The 23,051-nt window shown below is 48.6% G+C and overlaps 6 protein-coding genes; 2 read left to right on the plus strand and 4 right to left on the minus strand.

Annotated features, from left to right (window-relative positions):
* Window positions 1-316: 316 nt before the first annotated feature.
* GSTUM_00008277001 (uncharacterized protein) lies at window positions 317-1,040 on the plus strand (the record flags this gene model as incomplete). The annotated part of the gene is made up of 2 exons (XM_002839956.1): window positions 317-787; window positions 834-1,040. 2 exons carry the CDS (start codon window positions 317-319, stop codon window positions 1,038-1,040), a joined length of 678 nt encoding a protein of 225 aa, XP_002840002.1.
* A 7,649-nt stretch (window positions 1,041-8,689) lies between these two features.
* GSTUM_00008278001 (uncharacterized protein) lies at window positions 8,690-10,587 on the minus strand. XM_002839957.2 has 10 exons: window positions 10,467-10,587; window positions 10,366-10,394; window positions 10,177-10,311; window positions 10,073-10,107; window positions 9,928-10,005; window positions 9,768-9,839; window positions 9,604-9,697; window positions 9,414-9,547; window positions 9,214-9,358; window positions 8,690-9,157 (listed from the first exon to the last, which is right to left on the minus strand). The coding sequence occupies exons 2-10, from the start codon at window positions 10,370-10,372 to the stop codon at window positions 9,114-9,116; spliced, it is 744 nt and encodes a 247-aa protein (XP_002840003.1). The 5' UTR covers window positions 10,373-10,394; window positions 10,467-10,587; the 3' UTR covers window positions 8,690-9,113.
* Window positions 10,588-11,632: 1,045 nt separating this feature from the next.
* Window positions 11,633-12,865, plus strand: GSTUM_00008279001 (uncharacterized protein; the record flags this gene model as incomplete). Its single annotated transcript, XM_002839958.1, has 2 exons — window positions 11,633-12,092; window positions 12,141-12,865. The coding sequence occupies 2 exons, from the start codon at window positions 11,633-11,635 to the stop codon at window positions 12,863-12,865; spliced, it is 1,185 nt and encodes a 394-aa protein (XP_002840004.1).
* An 838-nt stretch (window positions 12,866-13,703) lies between these two features.
* Window positions 13,704-18,380, minus strand: GSTUM_00008280001 (uncharacterized protein; the record flags this gene model as incomplete). The annotated part of the gene is made up of 6 exons (XM_002839959.1): window positions 13,704-14,031; window positions 14,096-14,721; window positions 14,773-14,946; window positions 15,018-17,990; window positions 18,051-18,135; window positions 18,202-18,380. The coding sequence occupies 6 exons, from the start codon at window positions 18,378-18,380 to the stop codon at window positions 13,704-13,706; spliced, it is 4,365 nt and encodes a 1,454-aa protein (XP_002840005.1).
* A 773-nt stretch (window positions 18,381-19,153) lies between these two features.
* Window positions 19,154-21,157, minus strand: GSTUM_00008281001 (uncharacterized protein; the record flags this gene model as incomplete). XM_002839960.2 has 6 exons in its annotated part: window positions 20,821-21,157; window positions 20,374-20,757; window positions 20,232-20,320; window positions 20,022-20,170; window positions 19,806-19,957; window positions 19,154-19,743 (listed from the first exon to the last, which is right to left on the minus strand). The coding sequence occupies exons 1-6, from the start codon at window positions 21,038-21,040 to the stop codon at window positions 19,154-19,156; spliced, it is 1,584 nt and encodes a 527-aa protein (XP_002840006.1). The 5' UTR covers window positions 21,041-21,157.
* A 296-nt stretch (window positions 21,158-21,453) lies between these two features.
* On the minus strand, window positions 21,454-22,238 carry GSTUM_00008282001 (uncharacterized protein; the record flags this gene model as incomplete). The annotated part of the gene is made up of 3 exons (XM_002839961.1): window positions 21,454-21,606; window positions 21,721-22,062; window positions 22,140-22,238. The coding sequence occupies 3 exons, from the start codon at window positions 22,236-22,238 to the stop codon at window positions 21,454-21,456; spliced, it is 594 nt and encodes a 197-aa protein (XP_002840007.1).
* Window positions 22,239-23,051: the final 813 nt, after the last annotated feature.

The raw sequence follows: 23,051 nt of genomic DNA on the forward strand, positions 1-23,051 counted from the left end.
GTGTTCTGATATCAATCCAACGAATAGAGACAACTCTGCTCATCCAATGGACATTGATGGAGTGCCATCATTCAATCTCCAATGTGCAGATGGCGGGACTATTTCCAACGTTAGAATCAATGAGATTACCACAAGACAACTTATCCGACTTAAAGATTCCCAGCCGGACTTCTCAAAGGGCAATCCACTGATGCCATGACCACTGTTCGGACCTACTTTTCAGATACCCAATAGGATTTGCTTGTTGCCTCGTCTAAGAGTAGAGTACATGAACCTTTGCAGATCATTCACGAACCGGTAGGAACTGTCCTTGCCTATGCTGCTAGGCAGACTCCGGAAGAGCAGGGCGTTGACAAGAATGTTTGTGGCAGATCTCGGATGTACTAGGTGTGATACGGCAGTTGTCACGTCAAGAGGTGGGATGTGGTGTACAGTACTGTACACCATTCCTGCGATGACTCATAATTATGCACTTAGCGGGGTGAAGCTTGATGAGGTGCTTGTGGATCACTTTTCAAAAGAGTTTTTCCAGAAGGATAAGGTTGATCCGGAAAATGAGAGGTCACTTGCCACACTGATCCTGGAGCCTAAGGGGACGAATAGGCTTTTATCGCTGGGCACCTCGGCCACCATTTCTATAGTGCCGCTTGTTGATGGAAATGACTTCCACTCCACCATTAACAGACTGCGGTACGAGCTTTCCCCAAAGGTGTTCAACCAAATTGCGTTTCTCGTGGAGGAAATTGTGAAGAAAGCGGCGCTGGACATGTTAGACATTACGAGGTTTGTTGCGCCGTTTTATAGCCAGCCATCCAATTCTAACCATGACCCAGGTAATCCCCTCGGGCGGGACCTCCCACCCCCCCAAAATCGCCTCTCTCATTGCCAAATTCAGTGTCCGTAAATGCCCGAGTAATACTCACAGCGGCACTCAATACATCACAACTCTCGGCCCGTGGAGCAGCAATCCAACCTTCCCTAATTGCCAAATTCAACAGGGAAAGACATCGAGTAATCTACCCACCCTTCAGTACCCGTAGACCCCCACCTCTCACATCCAATCGGTGACGTAATCGGCGAAGTCAATAGCTTCCAGGCAATGCAAGAAACAAATACCGTCGCCCCTGCTCCCAGGGTCGCTCTATTTGACGTTCTATTTGACGGCGACGTGATCAGCAGAACCTGTGAGGGTATTAGAAGGATTGTTGTTGAGAATATTGAGCAACAAGTCAGCGGTGCGAAGGGTGAGGATGATGATGATGAAGAGAATGAATATTATGAAAGGCAGGAAGAGTAAGAGCGCAATCGCATACCAAAGGTGAGCAAGGTCATTGCCGAAGCAGCCATCAAGGGTGCAATATTAAAGATGGAAAGTCTAAGTTAATATCAACATCGGCTCGGGCCTTGATCTGGATGTTGCTCCCGGGGTATCATAGTTGGCACGCAAATTGGGGTTAGGGGAGAGGTTAAGCCTGAGGCCGGATCTGCGCAGTAATCTGCTCCTGTGGTTGTATCATACCCGCATAAAATTGGAGAAACAGGTTTGGTTGCTTACTTACCTGTTATACCTTTTATCTGTTTACTTTTACTCCTTTCATAAACCCTATGAGTGTATGTACTTCGCAGCTGCCATTTTGCCGACCCAGTAGCAGATTATGTTGCGCTGGAAACTGGTTGGCTGGTTGTATAGCTGGTCATCGGTTATCACTCATGGTTGAAACTGCCCTCCTAAGAGGCGAGTGAGAGTGGTGTTTGGCCGACATTGTCTGGTTTGTCGGGATTGGATTCTTCCCGCCCAAGCAATATTCTCAGAATTTCCTCATTTTCAAGCCAAACAACGAACGAGGGCGATACTTGGCCATTATGTTCAGGCTTGTTGGGGTTGACCTCATCTCGCCTTGGTATCATACTTTTTTTCTTCATTTCTTTTATCTTTTTCACCACTTCTTCTCCGGTCCATGATTGCACCGTAGGCATCTTCCAGGCCCAACCTGTTTGTCATTGTTTGCTAAACTCCTCTTTCCTGGTGGAGATTCTCGATTTGTGTTAAATTTCTGCCATGTTTAGGGAAACAGGTAGAATCCAGGATTTATTTATCTATCGTGAGATTCCTAGCGCTCGCGTTTCCCCCATGCAATCCTTCTCAATCATGATTACTCCTCTTGTTACAACCCAACAGAAACACCGCCCAAACGTAGTACCCCCATCATATGAATAAAAAGAAAGAAATAGAAAAAACCATGTAACAGGAGTGGGAGTAGAGGCGCAACGCAATGGATACAGGGGAACAAAAGAAGAAAAGTCCGCCACAATTATAGTTGAAATAAGAAAAAGATGTAAAGGCTTAAGTTAAAAACAAGAGCGAAACTGAACAGCAATAGTTTCAATTTGACCACGAGTATAATAAAAATCCTCTTCATCACCATGTCGTACTCTCAACAAAAGGTCTTCGAAAGTCATGATGAAAAAGGGAAGTGGTCCAATGATTGTACAGGGTGATGTAGAACAATCGATCTGGAGAGAGTTATCCATGACTGGAATTCTTTCAGCACTCGCTCGTAAATTGTGTTCATCAGGGGGGGCTGGAAATGAACGCCAAACTTCCAACTCGAGTCGAACCTCTGCAGAGATAATATGAGCCACAATTACAGCTTTCACTGCGTAGTTGGCCTGCACCAGCCACCATTTAGCCGCACAACGAAGCTGTTCAAGACTCTGGGATGCTCCGCATTCAATTACCACGGTGGGCCAGTTTTGAGGAACAGGTCTGCGCATAGTTGGTAACAATCCCCCATCTGCCTCCTTGCAGGAAGCAGAATAAATTGTAGAGGTAGGATGATATGTTGTGGATCTAACAGCGCTCAATTCTGAGGCAACGTTCATAGCAGCCGCTGTCATATAGATTTCCACAAAAAGGTGCTGTGAAATTCGTTCATGGATTCCGGCAGTGTTCCCAAGCGTCCAGTCCGTCCGTCTTTTCCCTAGGACGGAACGAACGCCGCATTCTCTGCCACTGCCCTGGACGGACGCCCAACTTGTAGTCCGTCCTAACCTATGCCCGGGACGGACGGCCGGACCCTACAGGCTTTTCGAGTGATAAGGTGTGATTGGAATAAAAAATGAAACGAAACGCCAAGAACAAAAGACTGATCGCCAATAACGGTGACGAACCTTTTCTCATTCTACCGCTCACTCCTACGCTCACGACTTGGGAGATAGACCGAGTCAGCCATAACTCCCATGCAAGGAATGTGATAATGCTTCAGACATATTATTAATTTTGTAGTTAATTAACACGGTTTGGATAGTGCAAAGTAACAGAAAATAGGGAAAATGAGACACGGTTTCTTGCCGAGGTGGCTTACCGAATGTGAGATATACTCCTATCCCTCTGGTATGAAAACGGGCCACATAATTATTTTGTCAATGAACCACGCATATCCCACTACGATGCAATTCAGGGGGTGACTATCTATTATAGGTTAGTGTGAAAAATACCTATAGGGCCCGGCCGTCCTTACCCACCCTGCCCGGGACGGACGGGACTATAGGACGCCAGGGCCCTGCCGTCCGCCCGGGACGGTTGGGAACACTGGATTCCGGAGGGAACTTGTATGATTAAAACTTGCAGGAACTCGAAGTACTGTTTTTTATGGCAGGTGTTGGAATGGTATTGAAGTGGGATACTGCAAGAGGAGGAGTTCCCAGAAAGGCAACAAATGGGGATGGTAGAGTAAGTATATCATGTTTCATCTCATCCAGGATTTCGAGCATCTCAGGAACCGATTTAAACCGATGAATATGTTCTTGAGGCAAACCGATTAGGGAATCCTCTATAGTTTCCTTAAACTCTGTAGCCATGTCGGTGTAGTTTAAGGCAGTCTTAGAAGCTGCAGATTCCCACTGCCCATCACAGTCAGAGAGTAAAGCAGGATTTGGGGGGTGGCAGATGTTGAATGAGACCGGGTAATCAGAGCAGGGGATGGGCGACTTTGGGTATCCTGTAGGGGAGAAAGGACAAGCAGTTTCAAGGGGTAGAGCCATGGTAGAGAGCAGAGCCATAGTGGAAAAATGAAGGATTGGAACGAAGGAGGAATAAGAGACGAGTGGATTAAAAGAGAAGTTGGACCTATTAAAGGGTAACAAAAAGAATTGTAGAGGAATTGGAGGATGGTCCTAGTGGTTGACTATGTTAGTATTTAATTAAAAGGAAAAAGAAAGTTGGATATACAGAGTACAAAGAAGTACAAACTTTCCAGCTATCTGCACAAGGAGATGTAGAAAGAGAACGAGGTAGAATTTCTAAAACCCAAAGGCCCCCGCCTAACAGTGGCCGAGAAGAAGAAGAAGAGAGAAGCAGGGGTTCTCCTAGGTGGAAGATGAGATTTTCTGGTATGAGGGTAGAAGTTTGGCAGAGAAGCAGCGGTTAGCTGTTTGACTTGTATTGGTTAATTGGGATATAAGATGAGTATACCGAGAGAGGTTATGTGGCACTTACCACAACAGAAGTGGTAGAACTTCCAGTGTTTCCTGATAAGAGGGAGGGGAAAGGGCCGCGGAAAACTTTTGCACGCCACAAACTTGAAGTCCTTGGCTGATTTGAATCGGTTAGATGAAAGAAAGATAGATGACGGTTTTCCAAGATGGAGAAGAGGTATTTCGAGTAGGAGAGTAGAAATGCGATGGTGGAGGGTCCTTTGGCTACCGTATGTTAGTGGTATAGTAAAATGAGCATAAAAGAAGGAGCAATGTGGTAATTACCAAGACAGAAGAGGTAGAACGTTCAGCGTTAAGTTATGAGAGTGAGGAAAAAGAATCTGATAGACCCCTTCAAAGTCTCAAACCCGCAGGAAAGAAAGAGAAAAGAGGGTTGTCTGAAAAGGAGAGGATGTTTACCATGTTGGGGAGTAGAGAAGTGATCGAGAAGTGGTGGTGGGTTGTTTATGCTTTTGTACTTTATCGTACACGTAGACTGTGGGTGCCCGCAGCCAGGCATGGCAAGATCTGGCAGCAAAACCTCAGCAAGCCAAACTATGCCAAGCCACGCTGAGGGCACACCCAGTCTATGTCACAGCAAAGGTGAAGTGGAGCGAGGGTAGCGAAGGAAGCGGCAATTACTAAGAAGGAAGAGGATTCATAATGGTCTACCGTACAACTACTCGCGATCTTGGCTAGGAGTTCTCAAGCGCGGCTACTGTGGTATTAACACACGGTAAATTATCACTGATGAGCTTATAACATTCAGGTTCACAGAGGTTAGTTGGCTCAATGGTACGAGTTGGGAGCGCTTCACTGTAAGTTAAAGGTTATCAACCCATTTACTATGGAAACATTGGGGAATACGTTGGGATGTGGTCCTATGGAAAGGAATTAATTGATAAAAAGAAAACAGGGAATAGCGAGGAACCGATGTCACTTTAAAATTATACCAAAATATCATTATACAATGAGTTAAGCATTTCGGTTATAAATTTGGACCTGGTGTTCTGCTGTGTGTGGTTTTCTTGCGTATTTATTGGGACGCCCACCAAACTTTGCTTTGTACCGTTTTTTCCATAGTCGTGCCAGGTTGCAGCGAGCAGCCGCAACCTTAGCACAAAAATGCCCTCTGGTACGTTATTAGGGTGACGGCGCCCCGCGCAAAAATGATATATAGTTGGAAGTTGGAAGTTAGAACTCTGGGCGAATATTTGAGAGGGAAGAAAACTCCTTCACGGCAAGAAGATTTGTTATTGGGTATTCCTTGCTTTTTTCAAGTGTTGCCGCGGGCATGGCTGCCAATGCTTCGGACTTCTGACTTCTAACTTTGATATATGCACGGGGGAGCTGTCACTCTATTGTTCAGCGCTTTCGATTTTTCCATTTTGAAACTTCCGACTAATATTTTTTTACCCTCAAAAGAAAAATTTGAAGAACTGCTGATGCCTTTACTCAGAAACTAGGCTCGCTAGATCACACACGAGCTCCTCTTTGACCACAAATCCTCTTTGTCTTACCACCCCAATTACGTCTATTCTAAGAGGCATTCAGCTGTACACACCTTGGTGATCCCTCGATTGCCTGCTTTCACCAGTTCCCTAGTCACTCCACAGATTACACTTACGATAATCACCAACCAACGATGGCTCTGAGTCGCTCTCTCCTCCGTAATGTCTATTTTCATGATGCTGCCAATCCTGATGTGACTCTTGGAGGACCTTTCCAGAGTAGGTCTATGGCCGAGGCAAACTTTCTAGACATGCTTGGAGTCAAACTTATCATTGAGGCGAATCCTCCACGGGTTCAAGAGGGGGTATTGGGCCATATCTTATCCAGAACAGATATACCGCTCAGAAAAGAAGCATACGATATTTATTGTGATGGTATGTACTCTATTCCCCCATTTACTAGGCGGCTCAGTTCCTAATTTCGCCAGCCACTATCCAGGTCAATAACGAGTCTTGGATACCTTTGTCGATATCTCATTATTCCTAGAGCTGATAGTTTCTGTGAAGAATATAGATTCTTCCATAGAGCCCGTAATCGCGACCGGAGATACATTATTTCGGGATTGATAAATCCTGAAGCCCATATCCAGGCCAATCGCTGGGTTGGTTTCCAACCTACCCATATATTCCCTCCTGACCATGAAAGTCTTCAGACTCAGTGTAATTATGGCCGATGGATCACAGATATAGGCGATACTCTTGAGACTCCGAAAATCGACTCATGTCAAAACGGGTTTCTATTAGGGTAAAATGCTTTCACTTACCTTCTTTTTTCCATTATGCTATGACTTAACAAATGGCCCTGAAATGCTCAAGGCAGCGATTGAGCAACGACAACAGGGGACTTCTTAGCTCGCTGGAAGGTATTTTGGTGGTCCGCAAAACATGCAAAAATGTCATTTTGCGGATCTCTCGGTGTAAGCGACACCAATGGCTGTCAAGCACATACACTACCTTCTCCATGTTTGATTAACGACTACTCATACACATAAAACACACGATGCTAGTGCGGTGCAGGGCCCAGAAACGGTTGAAATAGTCTCAGAAAGCCAGAAACCCCTGTCAGAAGGAATGCCACGGAGTTGGCGCCATTTGAGGGTAGAGAGGGGGGGAGAAGAGACCAAGAACCAAAATTGTTTCCTATCGTACCGGCAACCTTCCTGAACACTATCCGGGGAGTATTGCGCAATCCGTGAAACAGGGTGCGTGATATTAACTTAGCAAGCATTCAGTAGAACCCACCTGCGCTACAGGGACAGGCAATTTGTTCCTCACAAGAAATCACTGGGGGCGTAATTGTCCTGGAATATCATATTGCCGAACCACACCTGCGCGGGGGCAAAGTATTTTCTCACGCAGCTATTTTTGCAAAAAAAAAAAAGAAAAGAAAAAAAAAAGAAATAACCCCAATTCTGAAAAGTGCTTCAATGCTGGGAACAGAGTGATGTGATGTGGATTACATGAAAGGGATAATGGAGAGAGAAACTATGTATTCCAACTAGAACTACAGTAAAGCTATAGCTAAGGCCCAAACAATCAGTGAAGCGATTAGAGCGATACATGGTAAACCATGCTGATATCTCATACCCCACACCCACCCCATCCCGAAACACGCCTTTCCAGCATCCCCCTCCCCGAAAAGGTCTCAACAGCTATCACCCCGCTCGGCCGCCAGCGCAGAGCTCAAATACACCCTACCCGCACACCCACGTATCACACTGTGAACAGCGAGTTCCTCCAAGTCAGCACAGTACCCACCCCAACCCGCCCAGAGCGACCCAAACAGACACTCCTCCTCGTGCTCGGCCACTTTCCTCCCAACGCATCCGGCAGGCGGAGCACCGCTTCGCCCTGGGCGGGACACTGCCGTGCTCCGACAATCCGTTCAGCACCGTAAATCGCAGCGGTAGTAAGTGACCACATCGTTTTCGAAATCCACATCTCGCATTGAGATTTGGAGCTGGGCGGTGGTGACTTTCTGCCGGGGGGGACTCGTCCTGCTGAAAGTGCTGGCTTTGCAGCGCGGGGATTTCATTCGTGGCATGTGGCCGATCGGAGAGGTGACTCAGAAGATTTTTAGACAGACTTTTTGGACGTGGGTCTTTTTGGTAGCGTACGAGGAGGATGGACAGTGTGTGTAGGAAGGAGGACGCTAATGAGGAAGCGTTGGGTTGTGATCCGTGATGTTCTCATCTACAATGCAGGGAGGGGATTGAGAGTGTTTTCTAGAGACCTTAAATTGGATGTTCTTTCCCCCCCCCCTCCACTGGATGTAGGCTATGTGGAAATCCTCCCCCCACTCTCTTATATCCTGAGATCTATATCGTCTTTTACACTCGCCCGGCTAATGGTGTTTGGTAAGTTTGCGGTAAGTTATCGTACTGTGCCGTATTGTGTGGTTCCGGAAGCTAAGGAGGGGGGGGGGTGTGACGCCCCCCCCGGCGCCTGGATATTTTTTAAACTGGTGGAAGGGGGCCGACTACACTATTTTGAAGTTTGGGACCGCGCTGGATTCAATATTTGCACAGAAACCTCTCTACGGCCAGGGGGGTTATACGCTTTCCACCTATCGCTTCCTATCACCATATTGTACGAGTACGCTGTGTAAACTATCGTTCGAGCAACAACCTCTGCCGAGTGATAGTTCATGATCCCTCACTAGCTATACATGGTCCTTCACTCTTCATATATCAGTGTATAGATTAGGCAAAAACTTGAATCAAATTCGAAAAAGACGCGTTACAGTATAGGCAAGATCTGGTAATGAAAGAATGTGAGAAGGAAAAAATTGAGAAAAAACGAAAATAAAAAGCTTGTTTGTCCCCCTCCCGTTCCAGTATACGCCATTCCAGTATCCCCTAGTGCGCAAGCCTGTGTTTCCCAGATCCGCAAGTAAACAAGCAGGAAATCAAACAAGAGTCCAGCCGATTAAGGCAATTAAGGAATGAGTGTGTGTGCGCGAGAATACGGTTCGTTCCACATTTTTGATAAATTAAATTGTTTGTTTTTCCCGCCGTATTCCAGACGGGGGGGTTCGGTGTGGTTTTCGAGCTAACCAAGGCTAGTCCCTGAAAGATGTGACAAGGAAGTACCACAATCTACGCGAGTGTGTCTGACTTCCGCGATTTAGAATATCCGGATCTTCTGTTTCTTGATACGCGGGAAGACGCCTGCAAGCTGGTGTCAGTTTCGTTTATTATATATATCACTCGAATGGAAGGCGCACCAGCGACAATCAACACGCCAACTAAGGCCACACCCCAAGTCTTCAGATTCAAAACCAGTCTCCCATAATCGATCAAACTAGCAAGTATAAGGTTGACCAAGAATAAAGTCAAGAGGAGATATCCGGAGATACGATGATATTTGTACTAACCCAATAAGTCAGTGTAATACAATATCGGAAAGGCAATTAAGGTGAATTACAAGAACTTTCGCATTACCAACGCCACCATAGAGGCCCGGGACAAAGTATTGTGTAAATCCGATGAATGCCTGAAGAAGGAGAAGCGAGTATATGATCACACCAAGGATGGCGTGCGGTGATTCAAAGTGAGGTACTATGAAGCGTTAAAACAAGACTCCCGGAGACAGAGGAGACGATAGGATAACATACGCCCAGCCCGTTTCTTGTGCACAAGGACAGCAGCAAGAGCACCATAAAAGCACAGCGCAGCGAGGCCCACGAAACTGGCGTGCGTATAGGTACCCTTCGCGCATTAGCAAATAAGAGCCTCTCCTCCTCAGTCAACCGCAACGCCAACACGGAAAAAGACTCACTTTCTGTCTCTGATCCGGTGTATGCGTAGGCTGCAAGACTAATATCGCCTCAAGAGCAAACAATATCGCCAGCTAAACAACCAAGCAAAACCAAACATTAACCAACCAACTCCAAAGGGGGGTGGGTCACAAAGCCCGGTTAAGCTCGTCAATAACTCACCGAATTAAGCAACGGATGTAATGAAAAGGGTACGAGAATCCGATGCGTAAACACAGCTCCCCAGACCAGGGCCACGAGCTATATAACAATGGTCAGGAAGACCTCAAGGGGGTTTCTCAAGGGATTTGGGATTCGGAAGACTCACGACCAAACCCCCAATTTGTGCGAGTGATGCGGTTCCTAGAGTAGGTAAGCTATTAGTTTACAATTCCCCCACCCCCGGAAGGGGAAGAGGGAGAGGCGGCTAACCAGCAACAAGATTACGAAGCAAACCCTCGCCCTCGCCTTGCGCAACATCCCCGGGTCTGCCTAAAAGCGGCTCTTGCTCGGAGGCGGGAGCAGCTGCCGCAGCCTGTGTCGTATCCTGGGTCGTCGTATCCTGGGCTAGACAGGTGAGCGCAATGCTAGATAGGAAGAAGGGGAGGGAAGAGGACTTACAACTCATGACGATTCTTCAAAGCAGTGTGCTTGAAGTGAGCTCGTCAGTACAGAACAAGACAAACCACTCCCAACAAAACACTCAACCAAAACAACCGAACCTAACGAAATCAACGATAGATAAACCCGAGAATAATCACCAAGCAAACACGCGGTAGAAGTAAGAATTGTACGAGTACTCGAGACGTCCTCTTCTTTTTTCCAAAATCACAGAAACGAGACGAAGGAGGGAGGGAGGGGAGGAGGGAGGGAGCGATGGAAGGAGGGGAGGGGTGGAAGGCGAGTGACAGAATGAGCACAAATGACGAGATCAACAAGTTTAAACAAGCCCGTTGGAATACTCGAGTACTGTACTCGTACTATTTCGAACCAATCGATAAGCTTGTAATTACACCAACTCCCCCGCAACCGCCAAGACCTTTTTATTCCACCAATCGACTGAATTGGACACAGTGCCAGTACCCGGATCCAACGGGAACTTTTCCTTTCCTGGATTGTCGCTGTGTTGGGGGAGAAATTGGGAGGAGGCCCGGGAGCTCCAGCTTGTTGCGCTATTTTGCTCGGAATGTGGCAGGCAGGTGTGTGTGCAGTGGCGACAAGGTAAGAAGGGTGTGATAGATAGGACAAAAGGGTAAACCGTTTGGTCTATCCCGCCTTGTCCCGTCAATGCCTTGTTGCGGCGGGCAACACCGTGGAATACCGGTAAGTTATCTATACGATACCATCAAATATCACCCCATTGTTAATATTATAATCTACCCCCTAGTCTGCCTCCGCATTTATAGAGTGAAAAAATGTACGGCCATTACTGCGAGTTCACTTTTCTCTCGCTGTACTTAGACTACAGTACGAGTAAAAGATCGCTCGAAGGTTGATCCCTTTGGAAAAAAGGGATGGGTGTTCTGGATTCCACGGGCGTTTCCATGGCAGACAGAAGTGGTTGTTGACTTATCAACCCCTGGAGCTCGAAGTATGATGCGAGCAATTCACTGTGTCACGGAATCCGAAAATAAATACTCCTTCTACAGTTTACCACCATGTGGACCTCCGGGGGAAGGGAGACTTTCGAGAGCACGGTAATTTACTGTACTCGTACAAGTACCGGTAAATCACACCCCAATCCCGAATTGATAATCATCACACAGTCGCAACCGCCAAGCCAACCTCCCCAAAAGAGCCTCACAACAGCCCCACCACACCCACCCACTACAACCGCCACCACAAGTGCTCAACACTATTACAGTATAATATCATACCTTCCACCCCAATGGCCACAGTGACCGAACTCCCCACAGGTGTCGATAATGAAAACCTGGACATGCCCCGCTTCGTCGAGGAAGCCACCGCCCGACATGCCATCCCCACCCCCACACAGACAACTTCGGGCGCTGCCCTGCCCCCCGCCATATCCGGAGTAAAAAACACCACAACAGAAGAATTCCTCAAGGCAATGAACAAAATGCCCCTCTTCATGACAGAGCTGGACGAATCGAACGAGGATGGTACGGGTGAGAATTTGGAGCTTGAGGCCCTGAAGGCGCTCGCATACGAGGGGGAGCCACACGAGGTAGCTCAGAACTTCCGCAACCAGGGGAACGACTGTTACCGTGCTAGGGCGTGGCGTGACGCGGTGGAATACTATACTAAAGCGCTCGCCCTGAAGTGTGGCGTGGCGGAGATCGAGGAGGCGTGTTATGTCAACCGTGCTGCTGCGAATCTCGAATTGAGTATATCCCCCCCCCCGCGGCGCTCTGCGGGCCACTGACGAGGTGCAGAAAACCTCCGCAAAGTAATAGCGGACACTAAATCCGCGCTACAACTAAATCCGCGCAATACAAAGGCCTGGTACCGCAGTGCGCGGGCTCTCCTGGCGCTCGACAAACTTCCCGAGTCCCTCCAATGCATCGACAACGGCCTCAGCACCTCCCCCACCAACCAGCCCTTGATAACCCTGCAGGAGCAAGCCCTCTCCCGCCAATCCCACCTCTCCGCCCTCGAAACCGTGCGGCGGCAGCGTGTCCAGCGTCAGCTCGCCATTGAAAAAACCCTCGCCGCTGCACTCGCTGCCCGCAGCATCACAGTTACGAGGACCCCGCACCCGCCCGACATGGAGGACGTTCAGGTCCACCTCGAAGATCCGCTGGATCCAACTAGTGAATTGTACTTTCCCGCGATATTCCTGTATCCACTGCAAGGGCAGTCGGATTTTGTTAAGGCCTTCCCCGTTAGTTCAAAGGTGGGGATGCAGTTGGGGATTGTGCTTGCCAAGTTTCCCGAGTGGGATCATGAGAAGGCTTATTCGCCGCCCGGGAAGGTGGAGGTTTTCGTCGAGACCAGGACTGGTGGGTTAGTAAGGGTTGGGAAGAAGGCCGCACTTGGGAGTGTGCTGGGGAATGGCGGGAAGGTGGAGGTTGTGGATGGGCTTGTCAAGTTTTTGGTCGTGCCGAAGGGAGAGGTTGGCGCGTTTTTGGAGGATTGGAAGAGGAGGATGGGAAAGTAGGAGGTATCATAGTTATCAAAAAAAAAGGGGGGGGGGATTGTGGACCCAATGATAATAACATAGACTAATAAATTAAATGGTGATTATAAATATAATACCATCCCTCCCGTTCACGCCCCCTCAACACATTTAACCCGTCAAGCTCAGCTTAGCTCTATTAGAACTTTTATTCGTACCCAACTACTCGAATACTACTCATCAAATACAAAGCAAAACGTCATAACCCCGACCCACAAAAAAAAAAAAAAATACAATATAATACCAAACGAAACGGAAAAAAAAAACGGAAAAAAAAACTGCAGAATAACTAAGAAAGCACATATATATATATATATATTATAAATACGGTAGAAGAGAAGAAGAAAAACTCCCAGTCCCGGACCGTACTTACGAGCACCATCAAGAGCCAACCACAACAAGATACTAGACTAGTAGTAAAAAAGGTATAACGCCAACACAAAAGCAAAGAAAAGTACTATATGAAAATAATGTATATGAAACCAATGAGAATCATTTCCAAGCCTAATTCATAACCAGCACCGCAACTCCCATAGAGCAACTCATCCCCGAGAGCTTCTTTTGTACGCTTATACCTTGCATGGATGAATGAATGGATTCCCGCGCTCGCTGCCGCCCACACTGTAGTAGCGTATGTTGCGACTCACACAAGCACCCGCGATGATATAATATAACCCCTCCATGACCAAACAATAAATTAATACAAGAAAGAAAGGAACGAACCAACAAAAAAGCAATCAAAACGACAGAGTCCCCCCCCGCCCACCGCCAGATTTTTACACCGCAAACAGTACAGCCCAATAAGAAACGTAAAAGCACATCATGGAGCAGGCTGATACACCCATCCTCCCTGCTCAATCATTCTCAACCTCGCTTCATGATCCGCCGCAATCTCGGCGGGCGTGAGCCTATCCGCGCCATTCCAATTAGCGGACGAGGTGCGCGCTCTGAAGCGCGCCATTTGTCGCTCGTTCCTGTTGGTGAAGATGGCCTCCATGTCCAGGCGTGCCATGGGCCCGAAGACCTCCTCTGGGTTCATCGTCTGCTGGCGTTGTAGTTGTGCGCGGAGTTCGGGGGATTCGGCCCAGTCTGGGACGCGGAAGGCGTCTTTCGAGGCGTAGTCGTCGTCGTCATCTTCGTCTTCGGAGCTAGAGCAAAGGTTAGCAATTGCACTGGAAGATGTATGGAGAGGGGGGGAGGGGGAAAACATACTCTGTAGGGATTTCGGGTAATTCGATGAGCTCGCCATTTTGGTAGATCGGCGACTCCTTCACGCCAGCGGGGGTCTTGGTAGGCCTCATTGATTTGGACGTCCCGGGAGTCTTGAACGCTGTGGAATGAGAGGTAGGATTCGGAGGAGGATCGGAAGAGGAAGGCCCGGAGGCGGAAGCAGGCGCTTCCGCAGGTGCGAACCTGAGCTTTTCCTTAGAGAACTTGACACCCTCGACATGGGGTACGCTGCCAGGCTTCGTAGGAGGTCTAAGCATAGACGGAGCAGTGGACGAAGATGCAGACTGGCTTGCCGGTATATAGCCATGGGGAAGTCCACTCTTCTGACCGAGACCTCCTCTAACAGCTGACTGTCTGATCGGAGGCGCCATTTCCTTTGCAGGTCTAGGACGCTCCTCCTCAAACTCTCCAGTACGACGTTTCTTAGCACCCTCCTGTTGATACGCCGGACCACCAGGCTTGGGTGGAGCAAGGCGTGCATTCTGGAGATCATCCGACGATGACTCCTGCTGTAGAGCGCGTTTGCTGGCATTTGACTTCTGGAAGCTGGTAGCTTTAGTCTGATACTCGAGTCTCTTGTTTTCGGGCTCTTCAGACTTTTGACGCAGCTTCATTTTGTTAGCTATCCGAACGTACAAACGTTCAAGTCTGGAACCTACATTGGCGACAGACTGTATCCTCGATAACGTCTTCGCAGAAGGGGGAACAGCCTGCGCAGGCCTTTGTCTCATCTTTTTCTGCTCTTCCTCTTGAATTTGTCGTCTTTGGTTCTCTTGTCTGCGACGTTCAATCTCCCGCTTTGCCGCCATTTTTCGCTCCCGTTCCTCTTGTTCCTAGATATCAGACACCGAATTAGCACCTAAACTAGACTTGCACAGGAAGTAAACAAATAGGTACAACTAACCTTCTTCAGCTGGTTAGCAGCAGCAGTCAAGGACTTCAACTGCTTCGAAGTTCCTGTATTTCCTGTATTAGAGCCACTCCGCATACTAGAGTTAGAAGGAATCGACTGAAGACTATTCTGACTGGCGCTGGCGTTGAGAGAGGGCTCAAAGCTGCTCTTAAGAGCTGATATCAACGAAGAACCTGTTGGGGCAGTCATCTTGCTACGTTGATCCTGCATCTCTCTCTGACTAGCAGTGCCAATCCGAATGTTAACAGGTGCCGGCTTAGACTTTGGTGCTTCCTTAGCAGGTCTAGACGGACGCTTGTTCTCTGCAGGTTTCCGAAATCCGCCACCAGCCCCCCGGAGACGCGAGGGAGGACGCTCTGGTTCCGAGGAAGAGCCAAAACGCCGACGATTTACTTCACGATCCACAGCCCCTTCTTCCTCCCCGTCTTCTGAGGAGGATGAGGAATCGGAAGAGACTTCTATCACTTTCCTCCGTTGTTCTTCCTTCTCCCGTTGCTGCTCGGCTTGTTGGCGCCTTCTAAGTTCCTCTTTCTCCTTTCTGAGCATCTCCTCTTGGTGCTTGCGCCTCAGTTCTCGGACATGTCTAAGCTCCTCTTCCCGGGCTGCATTCTTGAGCTTTCGTGGAGATTTCATCAAAGGTGGCGCTGGTTCTGTTACCTCCTCTTGGGGCGTTTCGCGTGATCTCGAGTTCCTAGTCTGACGACTCTCCATGACAGGTTCAACGGCAGCAGCCTCATTAAGAGCCACTTCTTCTGCCACCCTCTCCTCTACCTTTCCGGCCTTTTTAGCCTCCTCCTTGGCTACCTCTTTAGATCGTGAATTCCTCGTTTGCCGGGCCTCCTCTACCAAAACGGGTTTCTCAACCGGGTTCTCCACAGATACCTCCTCCAACAATTGCTGAGCCACAGTAACTGAGTTAAGATCCGGATACAGCCGCTCCACTGGAGATTTGGCTGAATGTTGAGAACGTTCTGCCTCTGTATCGGTCTTCGTCGATTGCTTCATAGCATTGATACCCTGCCACCTAGGGGCCGGGCTGAGTGATTCAATCTTGGCCGAGGCGCTCGAAACTGAACTCTTAAGTAACATCTCCTTGGCTCTCTTGAACACACTCGCAGTGTGAGTCTTGACCGCCGATATAGCACCTTCGCCTCCCGGGGAGAGCGGCGATTGTAGATCCGGCTCTCGATGTTGCACCTCTGAAAATGACTTTGAAAGCCTGGGACGTGTCGCAGGGGATCGCGGAGGGGGGGCAGACACATCACTCATCGTTCTCGCAAGTGTCGCCACGCGTGCTGTTTGGGTCTTCTTAGGTGAATCCGGACGTCTAACAGGTTCCTCCTCAACGCCCAATCTTGGTTCGGTATGGCTTCTCGCCAGGCCAGGCTTAGTAAATGACTCTGAACGTGTCTTTTCCCCAACTTTCTCTCGCTCTTGCGGCAATTCATCGGCAATCGGACGAGTAGATTCACCCTGATGAATGCTGTTAGGCCGCCTCGTTGGAACAGGAGGTTGATCTTGCTTAAGCTGAGACAAATCTGGGTACGCTGGCTCCGCCGCAAGAACAGATACTGAGTGAGTCTCACGGGGAGCTTTGACCTTCCCAAGTTGTTGGATCTTTTCGTGAAGACGTTGAGTCGAAATCTTGTTATGGAGAACCTTATCTTTTTCAGTCTCCCCATTTGAATCCTCCCCCCGCGCCGCCACTTCAACTGGGTTGATGCTTTTTGATTTTTTTCGTGATCTCGTAGTTTCCTGCTGCTCGCTCTTGCGTTTCAGAGACTTCTCAACTGGCACCGGCCCATCTTCGTCCCTATCTTCAATACTATTCGCCACCGCATCAACAGACCGATTTGCAGCTCCCAAACTCTTGCCATTGCCCCCCCGGTTCATCCAGCTAGCTCTGCTTGTGCCGTTAGCACGAAGCTGCTCGAGATGGCTCTCACGAGTAACCCTGACGCCCAAACTCTTCTTTTTGCTAGTTAACGGCTCTCTTGCAGGGAGAGATGCAAAGTTGAGAATGCTCTTTCTAATTACAGGCTCAGGCGATCCTGAGCCAGATCTCTCACTGGCAGGGGTCATCTGAGTTTCTGGTTGCGGTGGCTTCTCGGCCTCCTCAGCATGGCGTATAGGAGTTCCAGCTGGCGCTGGCGCTGGTTCTGGTGCTTGCGTTGGCTCACTAGGCAGTTGAGGATATCCATCACCTGCTGCCTTTCCTGTGAATGACTTTGTCTCTTCTTGTGATGGGGCCGGTCGTGTAGCCGGAGGTGATGATGGGGGTGGAACCTCATTCTCGTTATTAGACAATTCGGAACCGGTAGAGCCACGTCCGCTGCGTATACGTCCAGACCGCCGAGGTTCGGGAGCTGGAGCAGCATCCCTCTCAGGTGAGTGAGATATCGTCTTGACCGGGGATACACGCCGAGATTTTGGCTTTCCTGGGCTCTTCTTCGGCGACTTGGGCGCTTTTTGTATTGGTGAATGAGGTCGTTCGGATGAAGCCTCATCTTCGTGTGCCGTGCGGAACGATTGTCGAGTAGTCCTCTCATCCGATTTACTCGTGGGCGCTGATGGAGGCGCAGGCGAGGGCAAAGCAGCCTCCTCTTGTGCTGGGACATCCACCGGCGTTGACTTCCGTCGTGACGGATACACAGACTGTTGTGATGCATATTCTGATGAAGCACTCCAAATCCCACTATCATTAACCTGGGCCGCCGGACCCTCTACCTGGCTAAACTCGATACCACTATCACGCATCGTACCATCTACCTGAGGAGGAGGAGGAGCGACATCTTGTTGTTTCCGTAACAATCGATTGGGGGATTTCGAGCCTGAGCTCTTCTCGCGTGCTGGGCTCACGCGGCTGCCATTACTAGGGAGTTGTGAAAGCGCATTGTGAAATCTACTATCTCCAGCGGGCAGAACCGCAGCTGGCTTATTGGCACCAAATACATCGCCGAAAGGCTACATCACAACGCGTTAACGGAGATTAAAGGCTACAGATTGACACTGATGGCGACAAACCTCTACCTGTCTCAATTGCTGTCGGGCAGTTCGAGGTGTTTTCCCTCTCAATCTTCCCGGAGTCTTAAGCAGCTCAGTCATATCCCTAATTTCCCCCCATTAGCACTAACCTCACCGATGGACCAAACAGGGGGTATTCTCTCCAACATACACCTGACTGCGCTCGAAAATATCGGCCATATGCTCGTTGAGCCATTCTAGCTCTCCCCGAGCCGAGAAAGTGAAATCCTCAAAATCCTGTCCGCCGAGTTGACGCATTGTTGTACGCTCATTCGTGATCCAGGTCATAGAGCCGACGGGGGCTATTTTCGAGATTGGGCGACCGGCCATGATGCTCTGTCGAAATCAAAACAAACAAACCGGGCGGCAAACAAACAAAGAGGGAAAGAAAAAATGACAAGAAAATTATAAATGCCTTTCCCTTCTTTGCTGAATTTTTTGGTGTTCCCCAGTGCTATCAATCCGAGATGATATTTAAGAGGTTGAAAAAATTTCGTAATGAGGCGCTGCTGTGGTGGAGGGGGGGTGCGGAAAGTTGAGATGGGGTGAATGAATGGATGAAGGAGACGACGGGAGGAAAATTGTTGGGTGGGGGGGAAAGCTTTGTTTTGATGGCCAAAACGCGCTAAAGTACTTGTAACTCCGGGCCTACGCGCCCTATTGGCCAGCCCTTCCAGTTCGCGTCCCTCCCGTGACCTCTAGGGCTTTAGGTTCACCGGAAGAGTCAAAGGAAAACCTCCCATGACGACCTCCTTCTCATTCTTAATAACCTCTCCACGCGCACCTATCATACGTGAAAACTACAGCAGATCCCTTCAAGTTCAAAAACCTTTTGTTCCCAAACCGCAAGATAATTATGCAAAATATCCGATACATTGCCAATCCACTATCTCCTAGACCACTACAACCGTGGAAAATTCTATGCCACCCCTATCAGCGTCTAAGATAGAGATGACTAAGGTGCTGCCTTGGTATTGTTCAGTGATGATGTGCGTGTCATAGGTATGATCATATACGGTAGCTAATGCCGCCACTGGTTACTGGTAGTCTGAAGTTTGAATTTGTAGTAATTAACAAAAAAAAAAAAACTCTTCTCACATTCATCACCTCATGTACCACATCTGCTTATCCTTCCTGTTCTCCGTCTTCCACTCAATCTCAACCTCAACCTCTCGGGAGTTCCCAGATCGTTTTTTGTAAGTAACCTCACCATTGATTATTTCACCTTCCTTCAGCAGTCCACCCCTCCTATCAACCAACAGCACCCCTTGTTTCCAATGGGTCAACTTGCCAAACGGCCCAGTAGTAAATGCCACACCCCCCTCACCATGTTTCCATGACTCTGCCCTGGCATCCTCCGGAACCAATTGATTTCGAGAAGTAGCGAAGAACGTATCGAAATAGATGACGAAAGCATCCAAACTTTCAACGTTCTGCTTGATTCTAAGTTGGAAAGGCTTGGTGAAGGTGAGGTCAGAGGTCCTGATTGTGTGCAATGGCAAATGGCAAAAAGCGATCGGCTCTGAAGCGAGGGACGAGGAATTAAGTCCGGTTATTGCTACATCCTCTCGGATCTTCTCTTTCATGGCCGTCATGGAGAAGCCGTATACGTGGTTCCAGAAGTCGACGCTGTCATTCATGTACTCGGAATCGTGCATTGCCGCAATCAAGATCTTGCATTCAGACGGGACCACTAATAATTACCGAAATGTTAGAGATTAGACGTAGGGGATCGCGGAGATCGAGACTGCTAACTCAGGCCATCAGGAGCAAGATACTTATCCCGAGCGAAGAGGACCGAGTCCAACATCGCTTCGTAAAGGAGAACATAACCCATCCATTCGGAAACAATGACATCTACTTGCTTAACAGGCAATGTTACTTCCTCAATCTTTCCACGTATGCAGCTACCAAACGTTAGTTCGTTACTGACCATTTAAAAAACAGGAAAACTTAAGGATTAATTAGTACGTTATGACGCCGTCCAAGCTGTTCTCGAAAACGTTTGCTGCAGCTTTATTTATGATTGCTGAGTTGTCCACCGCAATGACCTTCTTTGCCCCAACCTTTGCGCAGAACATTGAAAGAACACCGGTTCCGCAGCCAACGTCTAGAACCACCTGAGATGCCAGCTCGTACCAGTACTACCAATTCCAATAGAAATAAAAGCAAGGCCCATACCTTGTCTTTAAACAAGTGCTTATTCCCATAAACAAAGTCCCGATAAGCATCCGTCCTGACACTATCCTTCAGCATAATTTCGTGAATATCTACCCCCTCATTAGCCCTCACCCCCCCCCCTATTCCCCAAAAAAGGACCTACCATTCCCGGAATAACTCTCAAAGTAATGACTATCATCCTCACTCCCCCCCTTTTTAACATCCCTATCCTCCTCCTCCAACCGCATCTCAAGATTCCGATTAACCGCCTCCCTATACTCTGAATGCACCAACTCCAACTTTTTCAACCTCTCCTCGAGCTCGCGTACCCTCTTCTGATCCTCGGTGAGCCCCCCGTCCTCTTCTTTCATATTTTCTCCTTCTTCGCCGTCAAGACCAAACAGTAACGCATCATCCTCAAGCACTGGCCGCAGGTACTTCTCGTCCTGCAGGAATGCTGCAGTAGTAGCAAAGTCCGGGACACGCGATTGTGCGATTTCAGAGCGGATGTAGTTTATCAGTTTTATGCAGCCGTAGAAGTCGAGTCCTAAAACCCACCTCCACCATTATTACCCATAAACCTGCGGTGGAACGGAGGAAGAGGACAAACCAAGTTCCCTTCTGACAACCTTGTACTCAAACCCATGCACCGCAGCACAATGCTCGAACACACCCTCCGATAAAGGGAAAGTCTGTGTGCAGAACAAGCAGACAATGGAAACCTCTTCGCCGTCCGCTTCCGCGTCTTCCCAGCCCTCTTCGTCCGAGTCGTTGAGGATGCTGTCTTGTTCCGTATCGATGGGTGGGTCTGGAGCCCGGGATCTGGACATCGTTACCGTCACAGCGAGGGAGGGAGGGGATGGAGCAAGAGGGGAAGAGAGAAAAATTCGGTTCAATTGTTGTTGAATGTGCCCTTTACGGTAGTTGATGTTTTCATTTGCAATGCTCCCCCCTTTTATTCTACGCTTCCTTCACATTATACGGTAGTGGGGCCTATGGTGGGGTTAAAATTTAATGCACGAATGAAGTCGAGGCTTGCCGGGTAACGGAAATGCTCAAAAAATTTTAAGCCTCTACAAAGAATAGCTCGAGGACGAGTGACGTGATATGAACATGATATCGAGTGAGAATAAGGGAGAAAGGATTAAGTTATTCGAGTACCGGTACCCGGCGTACGATAGTAACCCCCGTTGCAATTTTCGCAAGCATATTACAAAAGGGACGTGGGGCTAGTTACGGGAGGCTAATAACTCTTAGGAAGCTTAAGCACTTTCTCTCCAATGAAATTAAATATCATCTCCCGTGACACCGGGGCGAGGCGTGGAACCCAGCTCTCGCGCAGGTAGCGTTCTACGTGAAAGTCCTGCGCGTAGCCCATTCCTCCGTGGACGAGGATCTGTAGTACAAGCGGTGTATTTCTCGAAGATTAGCTGACTGACCATCCGGATCCAACCAAACGGCACTCCAATACCCGAGTAAACGATATGAAACGAAGTAAGGGGGGGGTTACAGCTCGTTCGCAGGCAGCGTACCCCGCCTCTGCGGCCAGGTATTTTGCTGAATTACATGCCGCACCAACGCTTATGTGGGATGGAGTCTCATTGCTACTGCTGGCTGTGCTTGAGGAGGTCTCATCGTACAGCTTCGCCGCGTGGTATTTCGACAACTTCGCGGCTTCGAGGTTCATGTACGCCGCTGCGAGCGCATGCTGGATAGCTTGGTTTTGCCCGATCGCGCGGCCAAAGACTATCCTTTCCTTAGCATACTTGGTTGCACGGGAGAAGGCTAGGTATCCTAAGCCTAGGGCCTCGCCGGCTAGTAGACAGCGCTCTGCGTTCAGGCCGTGAAGGAGCTGGATGTGGGAGCTTAGTTCGATTTTGCCTTCTTAGGGATGGGTATAGTATAAGGTGAGATGAAGGGAGGGAGTACAATTTTAAACCCCTGACCTTCGGCACCGATCAGACTATCGACTGGGATAAGGTAGTTGTCGAAGAAGACCTCGTTGGCGTCAATAGCTTTACCACCCATTTTCTTGATTTTACGGAGGGTCAGGCCTGACGCGGATTTATCGAACGGGATGAAGAATAGTGAGAGGCCTTCACTGGGTTTCTTGATCGCGGAGAGGGGAGTCGTGCGCGCTGAGCTGATGAGATCCAGCTAGAATTGTATCGTTTATTTGTTAGGAATTGGGTGAGCTACAACAACGAGTACAGCCATCTCCCTACAATCTTACAAACGACCAGCTTCGCTACTAATAATGCAAAGAGCTAGGAAAAAAACAAAGGACCACCCAAAGAAATCCCTCCACTATACCATTGAGATACAAGAATGGGACAGGAGGAAAGGTAAAAAGGAAAAGAAAAAAAAGCAAACTCGGACTTTCTATACCAAGTCATTATGGGCATTCGGGGCAGCAAGGTAAAATTGTAAACGCTGCAGACAGGGCGCTTTTAGTAAGAAGAAAACAAATAACAGGTGATGAGAAGCATGTCATAGAGCCGGCCTCAACCCTCAAGACCTCACAATCAGCGGCGCAGGCAATTACCTTCAAAAAGGCCTAGGTCATGCAATCCATACTTTTGAACAAGCGCTGGGGGTAGGTATCTCCGTCTGTATCTTCCTTGAATTTTTCCAGTTCATCGGCAGTTGCATTGCTAATCCACGAGAGCAACCTGCGAAAATCAGATTCCTGTTCCGGGTTCCACCACAAGCGGCTGTTGGTGATGGTGGTCGCACGGGCGTTCATCGCATATACTAGTTGTTTGTATTCTAATGATAGTCCCAGTTAGAAATATAAATAGTGCAATCGCAGAACACCCAAATACATAACACTGCCCCAAA

This window comes from Tuber melanosporum (assembly GCF_000151645.1).
Source record: "Tuber melanosporum whole genome shotgun sequence assembly, scaffold_44, strain Mel28".
NCBI lineage: Eukaryota > Fungi > Ascomycota > Pezizomycetes > Pezizales > Tuberaceae > Tuber > Tuber melanosporum.

Coding starts and splice junctions, on each gene's coding strand:
- GSTUM_00008278001 (XM_002839957.2), bottom strand. Junction 10,108..10,176: donor GCTTCGTAATCTTGTTGCTG/GTTAGCCGCCTC, acceptor TACCTACTCTAG/GAACCGCATCACTCGCACAA. Junction 9,698..9,767: donor CACCGGATCAGAGACAGAAA/GTGAGTCTTTTT, acceptor TAATGCGCGAAG/GGTACCTATACGCACGCCAG.